The following is a 22,537-nucleotide window of genomic DNA, read 5'->3' as shown; positions in this document are numbered from 1 at the left end:
AGAGGGGGTGGCTTGGGCGCTGTTGAGTTGCCCGGGATGAGATGACCTGCTTTCACTGGACAAAATACTTACAACTATGCATACTGTATAGGGCTGCTCGATTATGAAAAAAATAATATTAATATTATTACTCACGATAATTCAAACGATTATTGTTTGGGGGGGACAAACGAAAACAATTTTCAAATGTTAATAATATTAAAAATGAAATATTTTGAAATACTATAATGAAGTAAGTTTTTGTGGGATACGATTGTTTATAAAACTGGTTATTTTAAAGTAAACAAAAGGTACAAATGTATAAATCTGAGTATGGTTTCCTTGTATAAATAAACAGTGCATAGGAGTTTACTTGCTATACACATAATAAATAAATTGCCATTGAACTGTTAACAAATGAAACATTTTAATAAACAATTTCATTACAACACTCAAATTTTGAACCCAAGTATACTAAAAATAGCATTAGATATTGTAAAATAAGTATGCGGCAAGGTTATATATGTATATAATAATGCTGTCTATAATAATCATTTTTACGATTATGCAAATTTTGTAATCATGTAATAATCGTAATCGAATTTCGATTTAATTTAACAATTAAACCACTCCTTTATTAGTCTGGGAGGGCCCCATTTTCCACAACCCTACTTATACATACATAACTAAATACAAACGCTGTACATTTATCTATATGTACATATCTACACATACACTATATACATGGAGTATTGTATATATGTCTTAAAATAAATTGCTGTGTCATTGCCATGTTGAACAACTACAGCTGTATGGCAAGGGTACCCAAGTCTGGTCCGCAAGAGCTCCTATTCAGCCTTTTTTAAGTGTATCCCTAATCCAACACACACAATTTAATTGATCAGCTCATTAGCGAGGTCTGTAAATACCTGATAACGATTCTGATGATTTCAATCAGGTCTTTTGCAATAAGGATCTAAAACTGGCTGGATCGGCGATCTTGAGGACCGGACTTGGGCAGGCCTGCTGTATTCCTCTTGTGTTGCATTTCCACAAATGTGGAGGTTACGGATCAGTGTACTTCACCAAGTCGAACAAACACAAAAGTGCAGTTCTGTTATTGAGCAGTGGCTTGATTAAAGTCATTTCAAGAGTGGAATTAAAGCACTTCAGAGAGGATTCATGGACAGTTGCTATTTGCAGACATCAGCAGCACAATAGCATTTTAATAAATAAAAAAAATACATTTGTTTTGTGAGCATTACCTCGAAAAAAAAAAACAGAATGGGTGCAACAAGTGATTCACAATAATCCGACACGAGCATGCTTGCTTTTGTTTGCCAAATTGGTGCCACATTATATTAAGACACCCACTAAGTGCCTCTTTAAGACTCTTTGGTGTTGTGATTAAAAAAAAAAAACGTGTGCAAACCCCCTCAAACCACGCGAGATTTGCTCGACTAACATACATTTAACACTCTTAAGATATCAAATAGACGTTTTTTTTTCCCTGGAAATGCTAAATAGCTGATTTGGAATCATTTCTTGAGTCATTTTTGCGCAAATGAGAACCTGACAATCAAAAGGAGGTTGAAAGTGAAACCTGGCAACCAACAGGTTGCACTCACGTGAGCCAACATGGCAACCTGCGCGACCAACGTTCACGTCTCCTCATGTTTATTAACTCTTTTGTCCTTCAGCTGCATCTTAAATATTGATTGCATTGTTCCGATAAGCACAATAAGTCTTTTATAGAAGAGTAGTTGTTGGATAAAGTTTAACGGAGAAAAAAAAGGAGCACACCTGAAGTTAATTAAGATGATTAGCTCAGGTGTGCATCACAACAAAAGATACGTGTCTTATACTTTTCTTTTTTTTTTTTAATTATTATTATTAATATCGACAAGCTTTTAGAGCTTCCATTCCATCACCAGCTCTTTTAGAGTGTCATCATGCTGGAGGGTCCTACCTGCTCGCAGCGACTCTCCCACGTGAGGCTGACCAACTCGTCCTCACTTCGGCGGCCACGGGTGTCCATTGCTCGCCAGCCAGTCGCGTTTTCGGGTGCGCGATCCTCGTGCTCGGATTCCGGTCGGCTCCGCTGCGACGAGACGAATTCTTCCGGGCGGCTTGTCTCGCTTCCGACGAGCGGGAAGCACCGCGCGGATGAAAGCGACGAGCTCCACCGGCTTCCTCTGTCACATGGTGTAAACCCCCCCCCCCTCCTTCCCACTTCCATAGAATACAATCAAATAATAAATAACCTCAGGAGGAAAAAAACTGTTTAAAATGTCCTTTTTTCTATGTTCAGCGTGGTTTAGTTACCTAAAAATTACGAATATAAAATTTAAAATAATTTAATAAAAATAACATGTAGGCTTAAACACAGTAAAGTGTGATATCAATACACACTTTGTTGAGTCCATGGCTACTGAATGACGAAATTTTGTTGGTATGATTATTGCTCATGCTTCTGATTGGCTAAAATTGCCTTGTGCCTCGGTGTTACAGCGCCACCTGGTGTTCAGGAATGCACTTCCATACAGTGATTAGCCTGGTTTGCTGTAAAAATTCATTTGCGCAACCCAGCGCTACCTTGTCATATGGGTGCCCCATAGCTATGAATTTTGAGTTACGAGCCATTGTTTTGAGATACAAACCGAAATCTAAGCTAGTAGAGAGATTCAAATCCACTCAAGTGAAGTGGGGGAAAAAAGGAGAGTTGATGCAATTTCAGCCATTACTTTTTCAGGACAGTCAAATATATCCATCCATGATCTGAGCCGTTTCTCGGTTTGACAATGGCCGCTTCCGTCGGCTTGCGTATGTCAAAATACTCTTCCTCGAATTCCAAAACATCGCTCGCCATTGACTGTGTTGTGTAGCGTATGGAAATCGTACCTGTATCTCGATGATGTAGCGAGTCAGTCGACTACTAAAACGTCACTTCCGGTAACCCTACTGGCGGCTAGAAGAACTACACCCACAATGTCTCAAGCTTCCAGTAGGTTTGGAAACCCTCAAAATAAGAAATTAAAGAAGAAAAAAAAAGACAGAACCAAAATGTATACGAAGTATTCATGGTACTGGTACTCGGTTTTGGGTGAATACTCGAATGATTACTATACACGCTATACTACAAACTATATATGGTCTGCCATGATGGTCCCGTTGTGGCAGCGGAAGAAAAGTAAGCATCACCTTATCCGCAGTGGTGAAATGTTATCTTTCCCTTGCTGTAGAGATTAATTTAAAGATAGCCGAGTGGTGTCATACGCTTTTTGCCGCGCGTCGAGGGAGGGCCAAGGTGGCGAGCGTACGACACGGCTCAGCTCATTTGATACATGCATCTTGTGTTTCCTCTCTCCGAGCTGTCTCGTTTTCTGCCCGGCCACGCGTGAAAGCTTCTCGCTGAATCAAATCAGCGGCCCCAGACACTTTGGTGACAATACGCAGTTGCATCGGCGAGGCTATGATGCTTCGTGTGATGAGGCAAACTGGGTGAAAGGTCATCGTGGGCTGCAAGGGAAGAAATGAGTTTGAATCATTTGGGCCTCGAGCCACGGCGCCGTCGCCGCACGCCACCTCGCCGTCTATCAAGGCGAACCCAGGCGTCGTGCGTGCCACGTGGGTTGGCGGGGCGGAGATGCGGCTGTTGTAGACGGCGCGATGGAATTGTTCCCTCGCACCCTCACCACAGGGGCTATTACTTCAAATTAGCATACAAATTCAAACCGGGACAGATGGATTTGTCACATTCCCGTCGCCATCTTCCCCAAAAGATTGGCTGTGCTGTGCACGGCGAGATGGGAGATACGACACCTGGCCTGGGCTACGGTGCAGAAAAAATAAAAAGAAAAGAAAAGCCCAAAGAGGCAGAAAGGAATCGTGGGTGGGTGGATGGACTTCCCAGAACGCTGAGGTGTGCTGCAATAAAAGTTTCCTGCCCGCAGTCATCAAATGATGATGAGGCGCTGGACGCCCTGGACGGACTCCGGGGGTGGCGGCAGATTGGGAACGCTCACTCACACGGTTTGGAAACACCGCCCACACGGGTTGCATTCGTGTTGTGATGCTCCAATTTTGGATCGTGACATGAAGCAAAATTCAATTACACTAATTAACAGCAAGTAACTTGGAAAATAAAATCTTGGTATAAAGCTTTACTGAGGGACAGACACCAAACTATATTGCCTTCCTCCCAGAGTTGAGTTGTTGAGAATAACCATAGGTGGCAAACTCTGGCCCGCGAGGCTATACCAAATGACTACATTTTACATTCTATAGCAGAGGTGGGCAAACTACGGCCCGGGGGCCACACGCGGCCCGTGAAACGTTTTAATCCGGCCCGCCGAACTTGAAAAAAATGAAATGAATAAACCTTATTGATGTTTTATTTTCTAAATACTGTGGTTTTTTCAAAGAAATATTTATTGTTGTAATACTCTGTCAAATTTTAGAACCCATTGCGGCCCGCCAATCAAAAAGTTTGCCCACCCCTGTAATGTGATGTGATAATAGTAACATTCAAAATGTTAATAGTAATGTTAAAAACTAAACATTGTATTGCATTATTAAAACCACTTATAATACACATTTTCAAAAAAAATCAGCATTTATATTGTTTTTAAAAAACTTAAATGTTGGCCGGCAGCTTTGTTCAAGTTTTACTTTTCGGCCCACTGCGTATTTGAGTTTGACACCCCTGATGTAAACCATTAACATCTGTGTGTCAGAGATCAAGGTGCAATCTCCTTTCATTTTCACTGCAATTCATCCCCTTGCCACTAGATGGCGCAAAACGTCATTTTACTTGGAGTACATGCGATCCAAGAGAGCCTTTGTTGTTTGTTGGGTGTCATCAGATGGGGGACAGGTGTACCTAATCAAGTGACTGCTCAAGAAGTTTAAGCCACGCATACCAATGTTTTCCGTTGCAAGAAAGAAAATCACTTTTTGTGTGTGGGTGCGCGTGCGTGTGACTCTGTTCAAAACACAAGTTGGCTCCGTAACGATTTTCATTTATAATTATAGCAGCCGGAATCAATGGGAAGTATCGAGCCTGAAAAAGTGTTCTTACCTCAGGATCAATTCCATATAATTTCCAGATCAGTGCCGACTAATGGCCTTTCTATTGGCTTCACTTGGGGAGGGATGACTCTCACACTTTTTCCTTCTGTTGCTGGCAAAGCGCCACCCACTTTTGGGAACAATGCAAAAAAAGAACACATGCTAACCTCCTCAATTAGCACTTTAAAAGGCGTTTTCACATTCTTACACAGGTAGCTTGACACTTATTAACGCATATTGAGTCATAGATCTTGGTGGTTGGCAAATTTGTCACACAGTTCCATTATGACCAATTTTAAAATATGGTAGAATATGAAGTTTAATTATTTATTAAAAACCTGACAACCGTTATATTCCAAAATGTGTATTTTACATTTTTGTAAGCCACAGTTTCAACATTAACAATGCGCTAAAATCAAGGACAATGAAAAAAAAATGTACTAAATGATTTAAGGTTTCAAAACAAACTAATTTAAAAGCTAAATATAACTGAAATGTGCTTTGGCAGTAATTCTGTCATGTACCACTAGAGGGAGCCCACATATTTAGCTTCTAATACAACTAAAATACCAACACTTGGGGGTTGTTTTATACCAAAAAAAAAAAAATCATGTTTATTACGCTTTAGAGGCGTACATGTGACAACAATCCAGTTCTCAAAAACGATGAGAGGTGGACGCGTGACAGTCCAAACTGACGAGATGGGAACTGTTCTGGATGAAAGCCAATCTCGATGATGCCTTGCCTTGATTTATTTCCTTCACAGTTGCTTGGATGAGAGCTCGCCGTTGATGCGCTGCAACTGTCTCTTGGCTTCGCACGGCGGGAAGTTGCTCATCTCGTAGTAGCGTGGGGCGATTTCCAGCAGCCTTGAAAAGAGCATTAGGATTAGTCCACAAACTTTGGGATTCGGGAGGGAGCTCCGAGGTCATGGCCAGGTACCCGAAAACAATATTTGCCGACATTCACTGTATTGTTCCAAATCATATCATTGGCATACGTAGAATATTCAGTAATGATTAACGTGCTACTTTTTCCAATCAGGTAATCAGACTACAATTACTCACAAATACCACAAAAGAAAAACTAAATATTGACTTCTTCTTGAAGGTAATATTTTTTTCAACCACCGAAAGGCTACAGCATCAGAAAGAGTTGAAAAGTACGTTAATTAACAGCAACTTTTTAGCCACGGTACCTCACACACACACGTCAACAAAACTATTAATTATTGAATAAAAATATTCAAGCCACTCAACAAATAACGGCAAATTGTGGAAGACGTGAGAAAGGGAAACTCGGCTATTTGCAGCTTGAACATATTGAGGCATTGTGGGCGTCACCAATCTGAGAGCGTGACATCATGCATGCGTCGTGTCACGTTTTCTGGATGTTGATGACTCATGCCGCCATAACATATTACATAAACAGCAATGGAAGAAAGGTGCGACATTTGCATTTTCAAGATGGAAATACAAAGTCACTATTTTTAGGCCCTTCCGTCTCATCTTGTCCCTTCCCCCTTGAAATGGGTTCAGGTCACAAACAAACAAGGGACGTGTGGACCTTCGAAGAAAGACCCCGACTTTCCTTGATTCTACACACGCCGCCTTGGTGAACAGAAATAATGTCTGCAGAAATGACGTCAACGAATGAGAAGAAGGGGTAAACGCATAAATATACCGTATTTTCCGGACTATTAGCCGCTAGCTTTTTCCTAGATTTTGAACCATGCAACGAATACAACGGTGAAGATTTTTCTTTCACCAGTAGGGGCGCTCTATAGTCCAGAAAATACACTAAAGAAATCTTGATTTTTTTCTGTTGGGTCTGTTCTGTTTTAATTAGCAAAATCGTTCTCTACATGCAGTAATTTATTTGAGTGTTTTGAGTTGTGGGTTGAAACGCTCTCTGTAGAGCTTGCTGTCAAACCAAACAACAATGCTAGAAGCCAACCAGTACACCACTATTGTTTCTAATAAATTGATTTTCATACCGATAACACTCGAGATTTCATTTGATATTTGTAGGTTATTGTAATTAGTTTTATTGTTTTACTTTTTTTTTTTTTAAAGTATTGGGCTGTCAACCAGCAGCAAAAATATTGCTGTCGACAGAGTGTTCTCTTGCTTCAATAACATACTTCAAAGAACAACAACATGGATTGCAGTATGCATTCAATGTTGAAAGAGAAAGACCCACCAGATTGTGTGACCGCAGGCGGTCCCCAAATGTAATTGTTCCATTTCTAAACATTGACTCAGACTCACCATTGCGGGTGGATGCGAGTGCACACGCGGATGTAGTTCTTGGCGGTGAGCACGTACTCGCCGTAGAGGAGCCACTCGGGCTTGCGGCCCAGCACGCTGGACGGGTGCAGCTGGACCACCTGCTTGTCCTTCACTGTCAAATAATGCCCGCTGCGCTCCAGGTGAGCAACCTGCCCAAATTGCGATGAGGATCGTGTGGAGAAAAGCCGCAGATGATATTGCGTCATTCTTCTTGATTTGATTTTGTTTCATCATCAAACATGACCAAATACGAACAGCAATTTAAAAAAAATATGATTTTGCAATTAAAATAACCCCGACCTGCATGAAGAAACCAGTGAGCAGCATGCGTCGGATGTGAACGTCGTCTCCGTCGCAGCTCCGCAGAGGCAAGCCCGAGCGCTCCATGATCCGGCCCAGCTGCAGGCGCACGCTGTCCGCTGCCATCAGCGAGCGGTAACTGACAAAGTTGTCGTAGCACCACTGCGATGAACGATGGCCTGCGCAGGAAGGTGAAAATGTAAGAATCTGGACGAGGGGAATTCATTGATTACTTAATTACTTTGCTGGAAGGCGAGGTAGACGTTGAGAAGAGTCAGGTGGTCTCCATCCGAATGGGCCAGGTGCATCTTGGCATCGTCAGCTGCCTTTTTGGCCTCGGGGGGTCGTATGAAGCACTGCGGGACTAAACAAGGTTGGTATGGGCCCACAGGGAGAAGTTAACCCAAGGGTGGGCAAAGTCCGGCCCCCACCGAGCATTCATATTATCCAGCCCCTTGGAAAAGTTGTTGAATTTGTTTTGTTTTTTTCTTGTTATGTCATCTGAAGGTTACAAAAGATAGACTGGTTGAGTCACAGAAAGTACCTACCTGACAGCATGGCGGTGATGGAAAGCGCCTCGTCCGAGCAACCCAACTCGCAGCTGGCGACGACCATCTTGGCCAGCTGCGGATCCAGCGGGAACTCGGCCATCAGAGCGCCCAGAGCCGTCAGGTCGCCGTCGTCGTCCAGCGCCTCCAGGTGGTTGAGCAGCTCCAGGGCTCGCATCAGGGTCTCGGGGGCTGCCGAGGAGGGATGGGACAGGTTTTACGTCATCACACATTGTGTGTGTGTGTGTGTGTGTGTATACACAAAAAAAGACAGTTTGTCCCAAAAGAAAGTGGGGGAAAAATGTAAAAAATAAAAAAATAAAAATGTGAAAAAAAATTCTCTTTCTCAGAATATGCAAATCCAGAGTTGCCAAACTGCGAATATGAAGGAGCCGACTGTAGTTCCCAAGCTGCGCAAACACTGGGTCATGTGCTGCCCTTTACTACAACAAGCGTAGGCCAAAATAGTTTTTGAAATGATATGAAGGGCAAATATAGCATCTCGTTATTAAAAATTTGGAGCAAGCTGATAAGTCCAAAATAAGTTCTTGCAATTAATAATTGGTTTGCTGTTCAGCAGTTATGTGCCATCCTTGAATGTTTTTAATATAAGAGGGCCCTTTGGACAAGAAAAAGAAGAAAAAAAATCACAGCATGTGGTCATTACTTCAAATCCTTAAAAATGAATTGAGAAAGGCATTTACTTTGCAAAACAAAACTACGGGCAAGGAGAACGCCACTGCCAACTACTGGAGTGGAGGTTCAATTACACTTTAAAAAAAGCATGTTCCCCAAGGACACACGCGCCCCCTCCCTCAGAAATGTCACCAGGCAAATGAAACCATCGGCCGATAAGTCAATGGCGTTTGGGGCTGATTAGCCAGACAGCAACAGCAAGCCAAAAAAAAAAAAACACACACACGCGCGCGCACACACGCACAGTGGCAGGAACAGGCAAACAAAACACGCTGTTAAGTCTTTATATCATAGCGCGTCGCCTCCGGAGACACATCCCTGGCTGGCCCATTTACTCGGAGGCGGGCGCATAAAAATCGATCGGAAGCGACGAGATATTATAAAGAGTCTGTCCTGGACTCAAAGCGCGGCGGCGGCTTCCAGGAACTTGTTAGGTTGCGGCGTCAATGCCACCGGTGCATCAAAGGAATAAAAAGTCATCCTTCCTCCCCACTTCAGCCGTTCCCGCTTGGCCGGCAGACGAGGCCGATCCGATATGTTGACGCTTCCATTTTGTGAGGAATGCGGGGGTGATAGTGGAGGTCAGTCACTGGAGGAATATAAAGGAGGAGGCAATAGCCGAGACGATAGCGCCGCTATTGATGTAACCAATTTCGTTCGCAAAATGGCGCTTGCCATTCTGGACGGGGGCGCGGGGGGGGGGGGAGATGGGTTTAATCTCAGAGGTGAGATGAAAACTATATTATAGTGAGGAGGATTGTGGGGGGTGGGGGGTTGTGGTGAGGTCTCCTCGGGAAGATGTAGTAACGCCCGCTCTCGCGGCGAATCTGCTTGGCCTAATTCCACCGTGATTCACAGCAACCGCCGCGCGCTTGCAAGTCAAACCGCTCATCAAAACGACGAGCGTTCCGAAAATCTCCAAATATGCAGCGTTTGATATTTCATCTCGTCGTCTTTCGCCGGCTCCCGAGTGGCGCGGCGGACTCCGATTTAATACCCCGCATCAAACGGTCGCGCCTTGTAACTGCGTTTGTATCGATTAAGACAACACTGATCCCAATCAAGAAGGCGGGAGTTGTCTGATGTGAAATCAAACCGGAGAGGACAAGAATCCCTCGCTATATTGCGATTCATCTTTGCTGCGGGTCATTTTTAAATGGGCGTTTACAGTCGACAAGACAAGTGTGAATTTAGAGTTGCACGTTTTCAGGGTGGTAACACTCAGCTCGATTGGATGGAAATGTAGCGCAGACAAGAAAAGAGAAGAGCTAGCAAAGAAAAGTAGTGTGGTAAAGGAAGAAGAAAGGGAAACTCTAGTATTTAAAGTGTTAACATGGTGAAGGATTTGGGAGACTTCAACTTTACATTCCCGTTTGAGGAACTGACATCATGGACGTGTCATGTGACAGCACTTGAGGAAGATTGAGTTTGTGTCAGCCAAACGCAAAAATATTAATCAGGTTTGCTGTTTACTCAGCGCTGTAGACAGAGTGTTATCAAGCTTCAATAACCATATGTCAAATTGTAATTTCCCGCTAATTTATATTTCAGCTCCAGCTGTTGTGAAATGCGCTATAAAAAAGTATGCATTCAGCCTGAAAGATATTGTCTGACTATAGGAAGTCCCCAAATATATAAACAAGGACATTACAAATAATGAGTTTTGCTATTAGAACATAAATTGTAAAATATGTTCAATTAAAAATTTCATTAAAAAATGTAAAGTGAAGTCTCGAAACAAAAATCAACTAAAAAATTAACTATTAACGTGGCTTGTAATCTAATTTAGCTACTTTTACAATTAATCAATGAAGTAACTGAGTTACTTTTCAAACTTAGACAGTTAGGCAACAAATTACTTGTTCACGCAAACGGTGGCCAAACTGTATCACAATAAATGTTATGGTGGCCTTGATATGGTAAAGAAATGATGTGTTCAAATATTACAATATTTAATTCTAATTTCAGCTATTGCAGGTGTCTTTGGAACGCTCCGCGCACTAACCTGGTGGATCCATGAAGTCAAAATGAACCAGGTCGTCAATTCCCAACTTCTTCAGCTGCAGCACCGTGGAGCCCAGATTGGACCTGAGGATCTCTGGATAGGCGTTGTCCTGTGCCAGTTGAAGACACAATAAGCGCGGTCCGACTTGGCATTTTTCTGCGATTCCCTGCTTCCTACCTGCATCTCGGTCCTGTAGGTCTTTTCCGTGTACAGTCGGAAACACTTGCCAGGACGCGTGCGACCGGCTCGGCCCATCCTCTGTTGCGCCGACGATTTGCTGATGGCCGACACCAGAAGGGACTCCACTCGGATGCGAGGGTTGTACACCTGTCCAGGTAGGAAATCGGCACTACTACCGCATACGCTACAAATGTCCTGGCTCGAGCTTGATAAAATATCTAAGACAGGAGTCCTCAATCCTGTTCCTCCAGGGCCGATGTCCTGCCTTCTCTAGTCATATATTTCAATTTCAGCGATAGAGGCAATGTAAACCAAAGCGAGCCGTGCTATGGCTGAGACAAAAGCTAATATAGAGGATACTGTGGGTCAGGAGTCCTCAATCCTGTTCCTCGAGGTCAACTGTCCTGTCTGTTTTCCTTGCAACGCACCTGATTCAAATGATCAAATAATCAACAAGGTCTGCAAAAGCAAAATAACGATCCTGATCATTTGAGTCAGGTGTGTTGCACCAGGGACAGGACAGCGGCCCTCGAGGAACAGGATTGAAGAAATGTGCTGTAAAAGGAGCTCTGCCAACCTTTTGCTTGGCAAATCCAGGATCGATAACAAACACGACGCCGTCGATGGTGAGGGACGTCTCGGCGATGTTTGTTGACACGACAATCTGTGGAAAAAAGAGACGAATTGGTTGAGAGATGATCTGACAACAAATCCCGCACGGTCACTGCTCCTTGAATTAATGGAGGTACGCCTTGAGCAAAAGTCAAATTCTTCACGATTTAGTCATCTATCTATGTGAGATATGTGCTTGAAATTTGGTAGCGTTTGGAAAAAAATCTTAAACCCACTGTCATGAATCACTGAAAATGTAAAACCTCCAGAGTCCTTTTTGGCATGTTGCTTTGTTAAAATGGCTTCTACTTTGGCCATTGTGGTTTAAAAATGCAAGAATGTACTTTAGATTTCCCAACGGTCGCCAGTTAGGACTTTCGGGTGTGTTGATTCCGTATAGCGCCGCCCCCTCACGAGTGAGTATCCAATCACAAGCCGCGTTCATCACCTTCAACGTGAGGCCAACGAGAAGGCCTTACTGTCATCAACTCGGGATCTGATTGGCTATCGCAACTGTTTATCAAACCTGAAGGCCCATTGACTTTGACAGAATAGATGTCCACACGATTACGACTGCTATTGTGAAACCTGCCCGGCAACAGGAGCTATCTGAATTCTGATTGGATAAAAACTCCCACCTAAAAATACAACACTAGGATATAATATGGCATCAATGTAAAGAATATGATCATTTTTTCTTTATTATTTTAGGCCAGCAGAGAAGGTCTTGAAGGCCTTGACCGCCCACCACAGCCTAATACACATAATCAACTTGAGGCACCAGCAAAGTAAAAATACTTCCATAAAACCACAGCGAAGCAATGAAAAGTCATATTTGCAAAGAGAAGGAGACACAGAACCTCCTGCACGTTCCGGTCACGGATCCGTTTTGATTACAATTATCCCCATAGCAAGACTGCCAATGAGAAATGACAGTCAAATGAGTCATCGCGCCCGACGGGTCTCTCTGGCTGTCAGCACAGACGCAAACAGCACATCACGCAAACGCAAAGCGCCCGCCGCTGGGGTGAGTTTGCCTTATATAACAGTGGCCCTTTTAGATTCATCACAGCACTCGGGACTGTGACGGCTGACTAATGGCCCACTCCAACTGGCAACTGCCTCTCTAGTGTCATAACTTAATATGCGGGTGGGCGTCAGATGAAAGCAAAAGAATGCTTCTTTCCCCGCGCGTCGGCAAGCCGTGTTTATTTACCTCAGCCGAGATGAGGCGACCGTGAATCGAGTCAGAAGTGGGGAAACCGTCGAGAATTATGAGGCTGCGTACAGTATTTACATTCGCACTTGTCACATTGCTCAGTGAAACTGTGTCTTGAATTATTGGAGTTTGAACTTTTATGGCGAGTTATCAAACTTGCATGGAAGACTCTTTTCTTTCTCTGGTCATGACAGACATGCCTACTAAATTTCATGTTGCTAAGTGACATTGTCAAACCTAATTTATTATTATTTTTAACATCGAATGGCAAGTCAGCAAAATGTCTGCTTCAAACCAAAATGGCCGACTTCATGTGTTTTTGGGCATGGCTTCTTGAGACATTTTTCTAAGTCTATTCATGTCCAACACATTTCATATTGCTAAGTGACATTTTAAAGCCCAATTTATTCAATTCTTTTCACATTTAATTAACAGCTAGCAAACCTGAAATGACCATAAAACAACCGCCCCAAACCAAAATGGCCGACTTTATGTGTTTTTGGTTTGGCTTCTTGAGAGATTTCTGAACCCAATTTATCAATTTTTTTTCAATGACCAGCCAGCAAACCACAAATGACCATAAAACAACCGCTCCAAACCAAAATGGTAGACTTCCTGTCTTTTTGAGCATGGTTTCTCAAAACTTTTTGGTAAATTTACTCATGATAGACATGTCCATCAAATATCATGTTGCTAAGTGACATTTTCAAACCAATTTATTTGATTTTTATTCATGGCCATAACAGCGGCTTCAAACAAACCAGCAATATTTCCTATGTCTTTTTGAAACTTTTTTGTGTATCTATTCATGATAGACAAGTCGACCAAATTTCATGTTGCCAAGGGAAAATTTCAAACCAAATTTATTGGATTTTTAACATATAATGGCCGATCGGCAAACCTCGAATGAGGATGAAATGGAGGCTCCAAACAAAAAGGGCAGTGTCTTTTTGGTCACTTGAGACATTTTTGTGCGTCTACTGATGATATACAATCTCCACCAATTTTCATATTTCTAAGTGACACTTTCAAATTCAATTTATTTGATTTTTAACGTTAATGGCCAGTGAGCAAACCTGAAATGACCACAAAACAGCTGCCGGAAAGAAAAATTGAAAATTTCTTGTATCTTTTTGAGCATGTCTTCTTGAGACTTTTTTGTGAATCTTCTCATGATCGACACCAATATTGTCATCCACAAATATTGTTGCTGAGCAAAGTTTTCAAACAAATTTATTCAATCCAACAAACCTCAAATGAGGATAAAATGGCCGCCCCACACAAAAATGGTCACGTCCACTTGAGACTTTTTTTTGTGTCTACTCATGAGAAACAAACAAGTCAACAAAATTTCAGCTTGCCAAGTGCCAACATTTACAAGCTCAACCAGGCCAGGTAAAAGAAATTCACTTTTTGACGTCTATATCCGTCAATGGCAGCGAATGCGTTGAGAATTTTGAAAACTCAGGATCTTTTGAGAACAAAATGGCCGAGCGCTTAGACGCGGCGGATTAAAACGCGCCGATAGGCGAGATTGTCCGAGCAGCTGCCGAGCATGAAACCCTCTCCCATTTCCCCATCATAGAGTCGCCTTCATTGACTGCATTGATTGTGAAGGATTATCTCGGCCGGGGCCATTACGCCCGACGCCTGCTGGCTCCTTCCAGTCTGTTGGCGCGCCGGATAATCCGGGCCTTGCTTCATCAGTAATATCATTAAAGCGTCGTTTCTGCGTGTTATTTCTGGGTTATTACCTGCAGAAGGAGCGAGTGCAACGGCTAACGTGGGCCATCGCTCACAGTTTAACGCTCGGGACGTGAGCTTTGTTGACAAATAAAGCCCGGACTTAAAGTGGAAGGCGCGTCAAAGCATGCGTCCACATTTAAAAAGCGTCGAGAGACATTTGACGAAACACTCCAGATCAACTCAATGTTGCGCATTTGTCCAAGTGAGATTACAGTGTGGGGAGGGAGAGAAGAAGAAAAAGAAAAAAAAAAAAGGCAAGACAATGAGCGGCTCTCCCGGACAAATGGCGAATAAATGACGAGCCAGTGCTTTATGTTAATTGAGGGCTGCCTAATGCAGTCGTTAGCATGCGCAGCGGCGGGCGTGACAAGCCTTAATTCTTTTTCACGACTTCCTCTCGGGGAGGCTCCGATGACATCTCTGCATTTTTCACTCGACGTGAGGCCGCCCAGGAGCAGTACGTGTTACCTCCTCCTTCCATTTGCGGCCGGGATTGCTGGCTCATGGAGTCGCTCCTTATTTTATTTCCCGCTTTGGTGTCAATGACTTGAAAACAGCAGGTAGAAACTGTCAGGTTCGCCGGTAGGCGGGCGAGGAGGAGGTGGACCCAGAGGTGCGAGGAAGCAGGGAAAAGGGTAAACTAAAGGGAATTTATTAAATTAATCAATGAGGACAAATAACATGGCGTGGTCAAACAAACGTGGCAGGGTGCAAAATGACTATGACGAACTAAACTTGACTAAACAGAACAAAAACCGAGGAACGAAGACAGTGACAAAAACTAGGGACAAGAGCGGGAGCGAAGCGAGAACATGAGCGTGAACGAGATCAGGGAGCGGTCGTGACAGTCCAAATGAAGCAGCAGGAGTAATGTTCCGACAATGGGTTGTCGGAGTGAGGTGTTTAAATAGTCCAGTCAATAGGGGAGCAGATGGGAATCAGGTGTGTTGATGATAACGGGGAACAGGTGCGTGGCTGGTGAGACAGAGTGCTGAGGGGAAACGCCCTGACAAACATAAACAAAAGTGCACATGGTAGGAAAGTGACAAAAACAATAACAAAAGCACATGCAGACGAAAACAATGACAAAAACCCCTGTCATGCCCGACGCGGATCATGACAGAAACAGAGGGAGCGATGTCCGATTTAGTTTATTTGTCACGAAGCGAGATCAAAGTGTTTCGAGTTATAAATCAGCAAAGATGCCGATGCGCTTCCCGCCGTTTATTCAACAGGACCAAAAAAAAAACACAAATGCAAAATGAAAACACTCACAAGGAGTGACATCACTCGCCAGGCCACGCCCCTTTAAGGCACACATCCACCACGTTCATCGGCCCGTGTGTGACTGAGCTCGGCGTCTGATATTTAACTGTGTTATTTGTAGTCGTGCTCATTTCCACCGTGGGCAGTGGCGCTTATCGATCGGGATTTTTGTTTACCTTCCTTCCAATGGCGCCGTTGGGTTTATTGGCAGGAGGCGGCTCGAAGATCCTCTGCTGCTGCAGCGGGGGCAGCGTGGAGTACAATGGGATGATTTTCAACTCGCCGGCATCAGGCCCCAGGTCGTTGACCTCCGCCTCGATGCGCTTGCAAGCTTCCTCGATTTCCTGTAAAAGACACAAGCGCCAATCAGAGAAAGCGGTCACGCAACAGAAACGCCCTGCTGCTGTTTTCGACTCTCCGTCCAATTTGACGGCGGCGCTTCCACGTGGACTGCAGCGAGCAAGCACGGAAAATGTGGCGTGCGAGGCAGACGGATACAAACACGCGTCATGATTTCACAGCGCGGCGGAATATGCCTGACCGCTGGCAAATCCGTTGAGTCAGGCTGGCGATTCGGGAGCCAGACTGAAGGAAGGCCTGAGTGGCGGCAGGACTTAGAGAACATGACAGCGCCAGCGCACGGCAACAAGTGCACTCGGAGGCGACAGGCTGGACACTTTTATTTATTGCGCTCACATCCACATAGAAACATCTCAAAACTGCACATAAATGTAGTTCTTTTTTTTTTTTTTATCTTTCAACTGTCACCATTGAGGCCTGGGTATTACAAGTGATGACAAGCCTGGGCTGTAGCACCACCTGCAGGCCAATGAGGGCACTGCCTGACCAGCCAGTAAGCAAAAAAAAGCAAAAGATGAAATGATCATCAAATAAAGGGCAATGCATGAGCAGCAAAATTAAATTCTTACAGAATAAATTCGTAAAATTTTAAAAATAATTTGAAAGATAGATAGCATATCAAAAAACAACTTTTGACATGACCTGCAACAGCCATGGGTGCGACACACCAGACAATTGATAATTAATTCAGTTTCAGAAGCAAGAATGTTTTCCTCCACTTTCTTCCGCCTGTGTCAAGGTCTGATTTATGAACATTAATTAGGATTCGCAAATAAAAACTGCTTTGAAAATAGTCATTTTATGAGAGATTACTCTTGTTCTGGTTCTGAATGGGGGAGATCTGCTCAGGGCAGTGGCGGATCTGGACTAATGGAACACGGGGTTGCCGGCCGCCCGAAAATCATGAGAAATTCCATTCGGGTTGCCTTACAGAAATTCAAAAATAACCCCAAAAAATAAAGTAAAATAAAACCTGCTAAAATAACTACAATGCATAATTCCGTAATTGATTTATTCTAGCACGTTTAATAAATAATGTCAAAGTGGCCTCTGCATCGGTTGACTTTTTTGTGTGTGTGTGTGGCCCTCGGAGGAAAAAAAGTTTGGACGCCCTGCTGTGGAGGGATCGCTGGAAAGAATTTTGTCTGGCCACTTGATGAGGTACACGAGCAAAATCCACGAAGATGCAATCGGAAGGGCAGCATCCAAAGTGATGCTTTCAAAACCAAATCTATGACAGAGGTGTTTTTTTTTTCCCGCTGAACATCAACGAGCGAGCCCCCCCGGTGGTCCCTTTGTACATCCCACGAAGTCAAAGCCCGCCGATGGCCGCGTGCCTCTTAATCAGCGCAGTGACAAGTGGGGAAATGGCAAATCGGAATGGATCGGTCGAATTAGCCGCTGTATTAATAGCCAATCAAGCCTCGGGACGCGGCAGCTGCTCTAGAGAGAGAGAGAAAAAAAAAACAACGCCGCTCTTTGCCAAAGCGCTGGAAGCAAGCTGGGCCGGCGTTCCCGGAGGAATACGGCCCACGTGTTGGGTTGTGTCCATCAGCTAATACCCGCACGCTTTCCTCCACGAGGCCACCCTCTCTGGATTTGCCACTGCTGTGCTGTGTTTTCACGCTCGCAGCTGAGGGAGGAACTGAAATATTAGGACTTATCTTTGCTCGACAGCTGCCATGGGTTTGGTGCTGAAAGCAGGTGCTCTGCTCACGCATGCTCCAAATCCCCCCCCCAAAAAAAAAAAAAAAACATGGACGCGGATTGCCTCCCCATCATTAGTCCACTTCAAAGTTGCGGCCGGGCCGTAGAGGTGAAGAAGAAGAGCTGGAAGGAGGCTGCAACGGCACCCTTTGAACGTTACACTCCTTCAACCCAATTAGGATGCGCAATAATGAACACGCACACGCACACCAAAAATTAAATTGGAGAGCATGACCCACAAACATCACAGACGGTTGATGCATGGGCGAGACAAGTGGTCCGAATTTGGAATTCAATGTTTGACCAGATTTTTTTTTTTTTAATATGAGTCCCCATTTGACCATTTTTTTTTGTCTCAAGACAGAAGCAAAATTTGAGACATGGGTGTGCTTCATACCCCCAACACGAGCCCACACAGCCAGACACAATCCATTCATTTTGGTTTTCTTGCAGTGGAAGGAAAAGATCAGTTGGTGGCGCTATTGCACCCTTAAGCATCTGCCAATACCCCACAGAAGAAGAACAGCAAGGAAAGACAATACATTAGGTACACTTCTTGTTTTGTGCACCCAATTTTTATGCTTGCAGATTATACAGAGAGCAAATTAAACAATGAAAATGTGTGTGTGTGTTCTGCAGTCATATAAAATAAATCCTCTGTTTTTATTTCCTGCAACGGCAACAACAAGTAAAAAAAAAAAAAAACACCCAGTGTTTGTTTATCAGACTTTGTCTGGCTATCGCAAGACGTTTGTTGAGCTTTTCTGTGTGTGTGTGTGCGTGTGTGTTCACCCAGCTGTAACCAAATTCATCATTCCGAGAGTGAACCCTGCCCTCCATTACACATCAATGGGCAAGCGTGTGCAAGGGGGGGGGGGTCACTTAATTTCAGGAGATTGTGCATAGGAAGGCCCGATTGGTTGGTCACTCCGCTCCTCCTTGCTATTTGCCGAGGCATTCTTAAGAAACGGCCTGAAAAGCGCGCTTGGTATAGATCGTGTCCGGTGGACCCTCGGAAGTTGAAGGGCAGACAAGTCAAAAGGTGACCCCAAATCGTCAAGAAGCGAACAGGAAGTTAGAATCACTGACTCCATTAGTTTCAAAAAAGTTTGATCCATCTGATGTGCCGCTAATAGCATATCGTGATTTATGACGTATGCTCGAGTGCGTTCATTCACGGTGTCAGCGTGCGGTCACCAAACGAGGCCGTCTACAAGTTTTTTTTTTAATGGGATTGGGCAGAGAAATGTTTTTGGATAACTCTCGCTTGATCATTTATCTGGAAAACTATTGCCAGCAAATCTCTTTTGGATGAGCTCACCATGCGGTACAACAATGGTTAAGCTGCTAAAAAAAAATGGTGGACCGTTGGAATGCGACCATAACAAGCAGCTTGTGATTCATCAAAGTTTTAGACATGTTAAATTTTCTACATAGAGCAGGTGTGGGCAAACTACGGCCCGGGGGCCACATGCAGCCCGTTAAATGTTTTAACCCGGCCCGCCGAATTTGAAAAAAATTAAATGAATAAACCTTGTGAATGTTTTATTTTCTAAATACTGTGGTTTTCAAAGACATATATTTTGTTGTAATGCTCTTGTTCACTTTCATTTCAAATTAAAAGTATTTTTTTTTCCTCCAATGAAGTGAGATAACCAAAACATTTCATCCATCTGCTCCTGGTCCGGCCCCTCTGTCAAATTTTAGAACCCATTGTGGCCCGCCAATCAAAAAGTTTGCCCACCCCTGACATAGAGTGTGACAAAAAAAGAGAAAAGATGACACCCACACATGCGCACACACACAAATAAATATTACTACTACTACTCAATAGCATCCAAATAGTTTGTAAGATTTCTCAAAATGTAAAATTGTTACACTGGTGATTCATTGCAAATTTATTATTTTGCAATCAAAAATATATTTTTACTGTTGTTGTTAGTAATTTATAGAAGAAATGGACTGTTCATATGTTTGAAGCATCCCTAAGGCAAAAAAAAAAAAATTGACATAAAATTTGCTGTTGTTGATAAAAATAATTTTTCTGAGTTTTTTGGTTAAAAATGTAATATGGTGGAAGAAAACCTTTGTTCCGAACCGCCTATCCTCACGATCCCCGCTGTCTTCGGGTGATAGGCGAGGTATGCATCAAATTGCTAGTTCTTAAAATTAGCTAACAGCAAAAAAAAATCATGTTTCTTGTGCTTTTTCTGAAATGCTCATAACACAAACAATTAGAATTAATCATCAGTTACTTTTTTTTTTTCATAATGTGTTGTAGTGGATTACTAGTCATACCTCTTGCCCCGTGAGGAACAGCAAAATATCCCCTTGGTCCTCCTCGGACATGTGGATCTGGACGACGGTGCGGACGGCCGCCTCCAGGTAGTCGCGCTCGGGTTCGGGCGTGAAGAAGACCTCCACCGGGTGCGTGCGTCCGGGGATGGACAACAGCGGGCAGCCGTCAAAGAATGCTTGGAACTTGCCCACTTCCAGCGTGGCGCTCATGACGACAACCTGGAACACGAAGAGGTTGTTCATTTGGGACGCCATCGCAAGACGTCAGCGACCAACACGAGACATCACCGTTCCTCGTCCGCCCACGTCATTCCCTCACAAGTCGTCAGATGAAGCGCATTAAAATTCTGATGGGAAACGCGTCGCCCCCTTTTTCAATCTCCGCTATTTTCCGGGGCCGGCGTCTCGGCATTTTAGCTTTCCGCTCGGCGGGGCATCGTAATTGCTCTTAATCAAGGCAAATTAAACGTCCCGGATTCGCCAGCCGACGGGGTTGGAGGAGATGGGGAGGGCGTGCGCTAGGGAGGAGGATCGTTGGCAATAACCTCGGATTCCACAATGACAAACAACAAAGGCGTTATCCGTCTGCTTTATGAGCGTTGCGGTTAACGGCGGAGTCAGGTTTAGGCCTCTTCGTGCGGAACAACAAGGACATCTCTGTTGAATTTAGGAAAGAACCAAATGCGTGTTTCCCCACTTTTTTTTTTTTTTTGCCGGAACAGGATCGGGGCGGATAATTTTTCTGAATAATGCCGAAGGGTTGAGGCAGGATTGTTACAGAGAACGTGGGGGACTGACGAGCAAAAAAGGGTCAAGTGCCCAGCTCTGAAAAATAAACTGTTGCTTTCGAGACAGTTTGGACCCGCCAAACTAGCGTTTGTCTTAACTTTTCCAGTTAGCCGTGGTTTGGGTGAAGACCGAAAATAGCTTCCGTTGGTGCTTATTTCGTCACTGTTTTAGAGATTACCGTCAGTTGTAAATCGGCCAGCGAAACGGGAGTCCGTCAGTGACAGACTCACGGATCTTCCGTCGGTATTGACGGGCTGGTGACGACATGCCGTTCGGGGAATCGCATTTACCTTGAGGTCCGCTCTTTGGTGGAGCACACGCTTGAGGACACCCATGAGGACATCCGTGGCGAGCGTGCGTTCATGGGCCTCATCCAAAACAATGACGGCGTAGTGCTCGAGCCGCGGGTCGTTCATGGCCTCCCGCAACAGCATCCCGTCTGTCAAGTACCTGTGGAGATAAAATGTGATTTGGAAATACTGATCCTGTCAAGTCGGAATTGACATGAGTGCGTTTACAGTATCAGTGCAATGACGCCCTTGGTGGTTTGTGAGTGGTTTCCTTCTCTGCGGTATGTGAGCCCTGAACGCGTGTTCTTACTTGAGCACGGTCTTGGTAGAGCTGCAGTCCTCGAAGCGAATGGAGTAGCCCACTTCTTGGCCCAGCGTGACGTCCATCTCGTCAGCCACCCTCCGGGCGACGCTCATGGCAGCCACCCGCCTGGGCTGAGTGCAGGCCACCGCCCGCTTGGCTCCCATTTTGGATTGAACCGTTTCTACACACCACTGGGGGATCTGACGGAAAAAATAAAGCCGAGGTTAAAGGAAGGCGAAATGTTGTATCGGTCCTCGATATTTCACACGCTTGCTGCTTTCCTTCTACCTGTGTGGTCTTTCCAGAGCCGGTCTCTCCTACAATGACAAAACACTGGTGACGCATCAGGATGTGTGTGAATTTCTCTCGGTAGCCCCACACGGGGAGCTGCTGCCGCTTCTTGAGGATCTGGTAGTAGCGAGCCGTGTGGGGCAGCTGGGTGAAAGGGTTGATGTGCTCCCGTACGGGGGTTTGCCTTCGGTCCTTCTCCATGTCTGCACCCTGAACACAAGAGCTGGCCCATGACCGCTCATCACCACGGTCACGCCTGGAGGAAATAGAGACAAAAACATGAAACAGTTAAAGTGATTTATCAAGGGTTATACATTGCAAAAACACACTTTTAAACATTTACTGTAAAAATCATAATTTTGTGCGACTGAAAACAATGTACATATGTTGGTTTGGTGCTTACCTCCATTAAATTAACTTGCCTGTCTGTTTAACAAATATATTGGTGTGTGACTGGTTGAATTGGATGCATAAACTTTGTAGGTTATCGCGTTACGACGTTGTGTCCGTTTCCTTGCATAACCTTCCTGGCAGAGCTGCCACATCTAATATGGCGCACACACCGGCGTACTATACCAACGGGGCA

General features: G+C 44.3%; 2 protein-coding genes across 2 annotated transcripts in view; both read right to left on the bottom strand.

Moving 5' to 3' along the window:
- Positions 1-2,173, bottom strand: part of ppargc1a (peroxisome proliferator-activated receptor gamma, coactivator 1 alpha) — a 185,623-nt gene extending 183,450 nt beyond the window's left edge. The window contains exon 1 of the mRNA XM_088293664.1: positions 1,949-2,173. The gene's annotated coding sequence lies outside the window, so the exon portion shown is untranslated. The remainder of the gene's footprint in view (positions 1-1,948) is intronic.
- Positions 2,174-5,355: 3,182 nt separating this feature from the next.
- dhx15 (DEAH (Asp-Glu-Ala-His) box helicase 15) lies at positions 5,356-22,193 on the bottom strand. The gene is made up of 13 exons (XM_088295190.1): positions 21,949-22,193; positions 21,667-21,860; positions 21,357-21,516; positions 20,278-20,496; positions 16,089-16,256; positions 11,647-11,733; positions 11,067-11,216; positions 10,890-10,998; positions 8,189-8,380; positions 7,882-8,004; positions 7,641-7,819; positions 7,320-7,489; positions 5,356-5,918 (listed from the first exon to the last, which is right to left on the bottom strand). The coding sequence occupies exons 1-13, from the start codon at positions 22,150-22,152 to the stop codon at positions 5,810-5,812; spliced, it is 2,064 nt and encodes a 687-aa protein (XP_088151316.1). The 5' UTR covers positions 22,153-22,193; the 3' UTR covers positions 5,356-5,809.
- Between the last annotated feature and the right edge of the window lie 344 nt (positions 22,194-22,537).

This window comes from Idiotropiscis lumnitzeri, chromosome 4, assembly GCF_059441095.1.
Source record: "Idiotropiscis lumnitzeri isolate Australia: NSW breed Sydney's pygmy pipehorse chromosome 4, RoL_Ilum_1.0, whole genome shotgun sequence".
NCBI lineage: Eukaryota > Metazoa > Chordata > Actinopteri > Syngnathiformes > Syngnathidae > Idiotropiscis > Idiotropiscis lumnitzeri.
This window is presented reverse-complemented; position numbering and strand designations above follow the sequence as displayed.